Source organism: Anoplophora glabripennis, unplaced genomic scaffold, assembly GCF_000390285.2.
Source record: "Anoplophora glabripennis isolate ALB-LARVAE unplaced genomic scaffold, Agla_2.0 scaffold272, whole genome shotgun sequence".
Classification (NCBI taxonomy): domain Eukaryota; kingdom Metazoa; phylum Arthropoda; class Insecta; order Coleoptera; family Cerambycidae; genus Anoplophora; species Anoplophora glabripennis.
Window position 1 is genome coordinate 40,055 of NW_019416854.1, and position 9,162 is coordinate 49,216.

The 9,162-nt window shown below is 35.2% G+C and overlaps 1 protein-coding gene across 1 annotated transcript; it reads right to left on the reverse strand.

Annotated features, from left to right (window-relative positions):
- Window positions 1-1,670: 1,670 nt before the first annotated feature.
- LOC111691978 (protein ANTAGONIST OF LIKE HETEROCHROMATIN PROTEIN 1-like) lies at window positions 1,671-3,102 on the reverse strand. The gene is made up of 2 exons (XM_023455557.1): window positions 3,056-3,102; window positions 1,671-2,067 (listed from the first exon to the last, which is right to left on the reverse strand). Exons 1-2 carry the CDS (start codon window positions 3,100-3,102, stop codon window positions 1,671-1,673), a joined length of 444 nt encoding a protein of 147 aa, XP_023311325.1.
- Between the last annotated feature and the right edge of the window lie 6,060 nt (window positions 3,103-9,162).

Consider the following 9,162-nt stretch of genomic DNA (forward strand, 5'->3'; position numbering starts at 1 on the left):
CAGAAACCAAAGGCGCGAAGATTTACAATTGAAGAGAAACTTTTGTCATTGACAATTTTGAAGGCAAGTGGAATAGGATATAAATTGATGAAAAAAATATTTTCACTACCATCTAGGCGAACCTTAACAAATCTTCTTAATAAGATTCCTTTTAAGCCTGGTATTAATAAAAGTATTTTTGAAAGTTTCAAAAAATCAGTAGATAATATGAAAAGGATAGATCGGTTTGCCATTCTAGTATTTGATGAGATGTCAATAGAGAGTTTCATTCATTATAACACAAAGGATGATGAGATTTGCGGCTTTCAAGCAGAACTGGCAGACCATGTTAATGTTTTTATAACAAAAGGCATATTCAGGCAGTGGAAACAGCCTCTGTGTTACACTTTCAGTGCTGGCCCTACAAAAAGTATTGACATTAAGTGCTTATTAAAAAGTATTATAAGGGAATGTCATAAAATTGGGCTTACGATCATAGCTACCATATGCGATCAAGGTGGACCAAATCAAGCCGCTATTAACTCCCTTCTAGAAGAAAGAAAGGAGTATTGTTTGAAAAATGGCGACGATCCAGATAAATATTTTGGAATATTAATTGATGGTAGAGAAGTTGTTCCCTTATTCGATACTCATCTTTTCAAAGGAATGCGAAACAATCTCTTAACAAAATACGTACATTTCACTTATGAAAATGAAAACTGTATAGCCCAATGGAAGCACATCGAACAGTTTTATTTCTTAGATACTGAAGACCAGGACAGAATATGCAGCAAAGTAATAGACCAGCACGTAATACGACACAAAATTAACAAGAATTAACAAGATGAAAGTCAGTTGTTGCACCCAGGTCTTCAGTCACCAAGTTGGCGCCTTGATGAAGAAGATCATTAGATGGCGTAAGTAATCATTTAATTTGTAATAAAAATGTAAATAGGCTATGTTAATTATCACTTGAACTTCACAACAAAGATCCTAATACCAAAGTCCTTTATGAAATCTATTATTTCAACTTCCTATACATACTTGTACTTGTACTTACAAACTTATATAATTGCTAACATGTATAACTGTTGTAATTATTACAATTTATTTTTTGTTCTTTCAGGATCTCAAGTAAAATGGGACCCTGAGGCGATACATACTGCTAGATTAATTTTATTTCTAGATAAAGTTTTTGATAGCTTAAATTCTAGCAGAAGGACGGGTCCACCAAGAAAACCATTAAAAGCTGCGATTACGAAAACGTCATGTCATTTTCAGTTTTGGCGGGATGCAGTTAAAGTATTTCAGACGATGACATACTTCTGCCCAAGAAAACAGAAAAATGTTGTAGTACCTACACTTAAAAATACGATACATACATTGAAAGGATTTATTTATTTGTTCGAAAATATATTGAAAAAAATCCCAAATAAATTTCTATTAACTAGAAGTTTTCAGCAAGATGCTCTTGAAAACTTTTTTGGTTGTATACGTAGTTACAGTGGCAGGGAAAATGTACCTAGCGCATCTCACTTTGTATCGTCTTTTAAAGCACTGTTAACAAATAACTTTATGTCTGCACACTCACCTGCAGCAAACTGTGAGCAAGATGACAATGATGGACCATTAAATAACTTGCAGCATTTTGTTACCTCTCAGGTAGAAATTTCCAGTGTACCATTTATCATTTATTCATATAGTGGAATTTTTAAAATTCCAGAATCACTAGATTTTCCATATGAGCCAACGTCTGCGTATGTAAATAAATAATTGCTATCACACATTGCAAAAAGGACCATTGAAAAATAATTTTTGTAGTTATAGAACATAGAGCCGCTATTAGCCGGTTTTATCATCCTTATATGTTTTCCATCGATGGCTCCTATGCAATGCGGAAAATTTGCATTTTTCTTAAATCCTTCGGCTATTTGGAGCCATTTCTCAGTAGTTAACGATGGAAAAGTAATATGTTTAGCATGTGTCCATATTGCTTTACAAACTTCTTGAACGATTAAACTTACTGTGAATTTTCCAATTTTAAAAGCATAGTGCATATCGACAAATGAACAACCAGTAGCTAGGTACCTGGAAGAAAAATAGAAAAATGTTTTTTTATGGCTTTCTGGATAAAAACTATTGTATTGTACACGAAATGTATATTAAACAAAATCAGGTATATGTTATATAAAACGGATGTTTTTTTCAGGCTCTAGTCTTCAAAAAAAAAAATGGAAAAACATCAGAGATAGGTACGCTAGAGAACTGAAAGAAAATAAAGGAAAGTCAGGCCAAGGACGAAAAACCAAAAGTTCCTATATGTACACGAATCAATTGGGCTTTTTGTCAGATGTAATTCAACGTCGCCCCACAGATACATCTATGGATGATGTGGCCCCTACATCACCAAACAGTCAAAGTGAATCGCCTCAGAAACTCCTGCTATAGGTGATGAGTCTTCTACTGTTCATGTTGCCAAAAAAAGAAAAGGAAACACGCTGGAAAAAAACTTATGGAGGCCCTTGATACCCGTACTATTCGGCAAAAACAAAAAGCGGAAACAGTAAATTCTGTCGAAGACGATGATAGGTTATTTCTATTATCATTAGTGCCGTTTTTGAAACTTATTCCCTCACACTTTAAATTTGCTGCAAGAATGGACATCATGCAAAGCATAAATAAATTTATCGCCGTACATCCACCTGCGCCCTCACAACACTCGCAGCAATTACCGTATAATCAAACTCCCACCCAGGCTCACTATCACCAATCTGGAATCAATGGCAATATTCAATTCAATCATCAATGGCAATATTCGAATCCGCAACCTGGACCTTCCGGAGTTCCCCACTTTACCAACTTCTTCGGTTCAGCAACAAGAGCCCCAAGCTCGGCCTTCTGGGATTCAGCAGCACAGTACTGAATCCCCTTTAATGTCACCTATAAGCTCGTATTCCCAAGATACAGACATAACTTCATTATTTTAAACACAATTTTGTTAATAAACACAACATTATATTTTTCATAATAAAAATATCTTTTTAGCAATTAGGGTTACTTGATTTATTTATCTTACCTTAAAGTTATAAGAAGCTTTTCTTCTACTGGTATGCTTTCCCTCATAGTATTTCTTCTTGAACATATATCTTTAATGATTAATAATGTTCAGTATTCGTAAAAAATAGTAATTTTAATATAATTAATTTTAGCCTTAGTATAGTTTAGCCCTATTTCCATTCAAAATAACCCGCTGTTCTGTTCGGTTTTTTATTATTTTTTGTTTAAAATTGCGCGATACCGACTTGCGACTCACACAGCTACATGAAGAGAGAGTAGAAGTTCGACTCATCAGTTGTTCACGCTTAAACGCTAGTTTCACGAGTGCCGCTATTTAATACAATATACTTTTGCTTTAATTAAAATGAAGTGTGCCGCAATTTTGTTTCACCCCGTTTCCACTCCGGACTAAAGACTGAGGGCCCTCTGCAACAGGGAAGACCCCGGAAAATCTGCAGTAAGTCGCAAGCCACTTTCAAAATTTACCTTAAAGATACGCTACGTGCCCAGTACCATTCAGCTGGAGTTATCAAAGGTAATTATAAAACACAACAAATATTCAAATAATAATTCTTGAAATGTTTCTCTTGACATTCTGGTAAAATTAAGTAGTGTATAAAAAAATACTCTGTTTTTCCTCTCATTTATTAAGGGATGTATTCCATAATTGCGTTTCTTTTTCTTCTTCATTCTGTTATATAATAAGCCTGCAGTTATTAGAAAAAAACAAATCATCACTTTCATCAGAAGAAGACATACTTTATGCCACCTGCGCACTACTTAAAAGACTGGACAAAAATTTGTCGGTCGGAAATTAGGGTGACGCCACATGTGTTTTGAGCCGATCCCCTGCCGAGCGGTAGCCGATTCGGTAGAAACCGCTCCGTCTGTTTTAGTAAGGTAAGTGTATTTTTGCGGCAAGAGGAACCCACGGCCTATTTTAATTGAATAATCTTCCGACTATAGTACGATCGTATTCGATGCAAAGTAATAAATCATTGCCTGTCAAGGGAATCAGTGCAACACATTTTATAGCGGTTTTGGAAATTGAATAATTTCTTTATGCATTATGGATTAACAGTTATATATTTATGAAAGACAAAATGAAAAACAAAGGCATCTCCTTCGCACATTGGGCGGCAGGGCAACAATACATTTATTACTCCCTCATATGACTTGTGTCTTGTGTTTTTTGCGGCGGCGCGCGTGCCGGCCTAGCGTGGTCAGTTTCGTTTCGGTTGTATTGGTGCTGCGTGTTTCTCGCTCGCGATATTTGTGAGGTTATAACTGTTATAAGTGCAATTATATTTCTTTCGGGCTATATGTGTGTTTCGCGCAATTATTTGAGAATTTGTGAGTGAAATCATATTTCTTGTGCTCCGTAACAAAAGTGTTTTTAGTGTTTTATTTGTGTGCTGTGTGTGTGTTTCGGGCTGTTGTTTGTGAATCGTGAATGCTATTATATTTTCTGTGCTAGTGAAGTGAAGTTTTTTGTATTATTATTGCTCTGTTGTCGTTATATGGAGAAATGGAGGCGGTGCCTGGATGTTCGCGAGCCGGATGTACTGCTGTGGGTACAAAAAAATCTGTATTAAGTTACAGAGAAAAAACGATAATATTAAATGTCTATAACGCTTTAGAAAAGGATCATCCCATGAAACTGAAGACTGGTTTGGAGTAAGCGAATTATCTGTTTTCAAAATTTTAAGAGAGAAGAAAAATGAAGGAGACGTTAGGAAACTTAAAAAAGGGGGTGGAAAGAAGAAATTAATATTAAATGAAGATGAGAAAAATGAAGTTCGGCGTACAGTACATAAATCATAGAATTTATATATTGTTTATAAATTGTTAACATTTCTTGTTTGATAGAAAAATAACTTATTTTGTTGAGATTGGTAGAGAATTGTTGTTAGTGTTTTCATTTGATAGAATCATATCATAGGATTTATATTTTGTTTTCATTCTGTAAATATTTATAGTATATCTGTTATACAAGGTTTTTGCTTTGAAACTTCGTTCTCCTTATAAAAAAAAGAATCGTAATGGGGTGCGATGAAGAGATCAGTTCACGTCTGGAACCCTGTTCCTACAAAAATCCCTTTATTCTCATAAACTATTTGTTTTAAATGTAATTTATTATAAATCCAATTCGTTATTTAAATTCCACATATGTACTACATTTCACCTCTGTACGCGCCACTGTTTATTGTTCCCTGCTCTACGATCAAGCTCGCCAGGTTAGTATTTGACGTATAACCGACCACTTCGTACACTGGATGCACCTGGCCGACTACAGCTAGTACCAGAACACAGTGCGTATGCGGCGGTATTTCAGATTTTACATTCAATTTCATTTTAAATTTGAAACGGTTCATCTTACGCCTCCTAAAAATGATGACACGATTTTCCTTTGATAAAAGACCGACAATTGTTTGCTCTACTTTGCATCGAACACGATCGTGCTATAGACTCCTACATACTACGAGTCCTTTCCTGAGTGCCGCGCTGCATTTGCGGTATGACCGGCAACCCAACTGGAACATTGTCTACAGTCTGCATCAAAAATCGCAGAAGTTTGTGGAAATATAAATATTTTTTTCAAGTAAGTACCTCATAAGGAACAGTTATTTACGTTTTGGGTGTATTGGACCTGGATGTTTTATTTTTTCTTGCGGAAATGGCATGGGTTACACTTGCCCCTTGAAATTTCCAAACGGGAAAGTGGAGCCTATGTTATAAATGTCTGATAATATCACTAAATTTTGCCAAAATTGCTTGATAAAATATACTTGTTTAAATTTGAAACATTTGAAGTTTTATTTATTTTTATTGGAAAATAACGCAGGTTCCAGTTACCCCATACATGTGGGGCAAGTATTTATTTCTTTGTTTCAGAAATGTTTCGAACTTACGTTCGAAAGAAGTCGCCACCTAAACACTCTAAGGAGGCGCTAGATAGAGCCATAAATGCTGTAAGAAATCAACACATGACGTTGTATCGAGCATCAAAACTGTTTGAGATCCCAAAAGCATCACTTTTTAAACATGTGAAAGGTCAAAGGGGTGTCAAAAGTAGAACCTGTGGTAGACTTACCTCTATTCCGTATGAGGAAGAAAAGAAAATAGCCGGCTACATCAAACTTATGGAAAAATGGGGATTTGGGCTTTCCAAAAAGGAAGTGTTGTCACTTATTGGCCGATACGTAAAAGAAAATAACATTCAGACCACTTATGTATTAGGTTATGTGCGAAAAATAAGCGTGTTGTTTAAGATTTATGCCTTTTTTAGAGAAAAATATAGTGTGCCTTCCTGAAACAGCCACCCAGATAGAGCTCCCTGCAGTATAATCATTCATAACAAAATCAAAAAATAAAATAAAGCGTTTTGTACTATATTTAAAAATGCACTAATAGACTACTATTTTTTTAAATTTTCACGTTTTCCCATATTTTGTAAAATCTTCACCTTCTTTTCAAGAAGTAGCGTCCTTTTTCTCGGTCAGCTACTTTTTTTCTTGAAACGTCCAATTTTTCTTTATCCATTTCTAATTTCTGTTTATAGTACGTTTCCAAATCATTCTTCATTTCAAGAAGAAGATCATTCCTTCTCTGGGGTGGGGCGAATGAGGTTGTCTTTTTCGTTTGCGACTTTTTGTGTTGATTGACCACACTATACTGATACACTTAGTTTCACTGGGTATATTTTCATCGACATTTACTTCAGGAGTTTCAGAAATCCTAGACCAGTAACTTTCATTGGCTGAAAGTAATAATAATAATATTGGTTCAACAGTGGTTTTTTTATTATAAATTTCGTCCATAACATTTTCGAACTCGAATATTTTTCTGACTCGTCCTGTTCTTGTTGTTGTCCTTTACTTTTTTGTATGTTTATTAAATATTTTTTAGGAGTAATTAACGGTTGCTACATTCCCATTAAAAGACCAATGGAACATGGGCAAGATTCTTATAATAGAAACAAATTTTCTGTCATTCTTCAAGGGATATGCAAACATAACCTATTGTTTACCGATGTAGCCTGGTGATGGGCTGGAAGTGTTCACGATGCACGTATATTTAATTTAGGACATCAGATATTTTTCCCTCATGGAGAACAGTTATGTGCACCAGTTCGATACATTATAGGCGACTCCGCATATTCTCTAAAATGTTGGATTATTACTCCTTCAGGAATAACGACCATTTTACACCAGAACAACTATATTTCAATCAAGTGCTTTCAAAGACCAGAGTGAAAATCGAATACGCGTTTGCAGACTTAAAAGGTCGTTTTCGGAGATTAAAAGAAATTTTAGATATGAACCACCATGAAAGGATTGCCAAAACAATAGTGGCGCGTTGTGTCATTGCAACATGCAGAGCGAAAGCGAGAAGAAAATGACTACAGATGTAGTGGATGAAGAGAAGAAGTCTAAGCATAAGACTGGGAAGGGTTCTCAACAAAGGAGGGCCGAGCAATTCCGTAAGAAGAAGAACAAAGAAACGGATGATGCGATCCAAGCAGGTATCTTTGCTAGATTGAAAATTTCTGATCCCATTAGTATCCCCACAATCCCCATTGCAAACGAAGTGCACCCAGTAACGGTTCCAGTTACATTTAATGTCCTACCGGAGTACGTTGACAGAGTCTGGGACACCATGGAAGCAATAGGAACCAGACCACTTGGAAACCTTAACATCCTCCTCACCAACAAAAATATTTTCAAGAACATCTGCTCATTTCAGGAAGAGGAAGATCTTGATGGTTATGTAAATGAGGGCATGGCACATGTTGACTTGTTGGATGATAATATACATAATCCTAATGAAAATGAAGTTAAGAAAGTTGGTGTTCTCTTACGAAACTACTTTGTACAAAACTTGTGGCAAAATAGGAAAAATAGGGAATGAAACTAAACATTTGGAAGCTCTGTGCATGTGTATAACACATTCCGTATGTCTGGATTATTTTTCTAATAAATTTTAATAAAATAATTCTAAACAAAACTTCATTCTTCTGTTTCCATCAATAGACTATTCACAACACATAAATGTTACAAAAATATTGGCATTTGCTTTGCTCCAACATGTTCAAGACGTAAAAAAATTAAAATATTTATTTTTGATTCTGATCCTTTAAGAGTTTTAAAAGATCTGAAACCAGTTGCTTGTTCTCTCTGTATTGAGTTACTGGTTGTTCCAATAGCTGCTGATGCCTCTGCTCTTGTTCCTTCTTATACTAATTAAGACATTTAGCCATTTCCTTCCTTGCTTAGTTTGGGTTTTTTCTTGGATGCTGCTTCATTGATGAGGTAGATGAACCTGATTCTTCCTCAAAGTTACCTGAAGTTCGATTGACTAGTTTCAGGTAGATTTGTCCCCAAACTTGAAGTAACATTAGTCCTATTTTCTCCCAAATAATCTTCTACTGCTTCATAGAACTCCCAATATTTTGGATTTTTTCCAGTGGTATTGTTATGGTCCTCTATTTCCCGGTATTTGTGTAGAAGAGTCTTCATTTTATTTACACAGTGCTCATGTGTAATGGAGTAGTTTTGTTCGTCCATTTCTCTAGCAATAATTTTGTACATTTCTGTTTTTTTATATTTTGTTGTTTTTCCCATTTATTTTTATTCAAAATATCCATCTGTGAAGCGAGATTACTTCCTCATTTTGGACATATTCGAAGATAGCCTAGTTTTGCAAAATGGTTGGTGTTAAGATTGTTACTACATACTAAATATTTTTCTTTGTTTTGTGTGAACTGTCCTACTAGTAGGCAACCCTGTATTCTATGTAAACGTAGCGCACCCTAGCGTGCACAATGTATAAGTTATTTTATTTATTTTATTGTGGTCAGTAATGTTTCAATGCTTAGACGACACGCACGTATATTAGTATTGTCTCCCATTTTTTAAATTAAACAGTCCACTTTCAACTCTAGTTTTACTATTCTACAATAAGAAAACCAGCCCCTAGTTTTCAAACAGTTGGGAAGATATGCTAGTTGCGACTATATCCAGACAAATGGATACGGCGGAAACTCTCACAATAAAATTGATGAAAGTCTTATAGAAATCAATAACACTTCAGTAGGAGCATCCGAAATATCATAAGAAATTCATA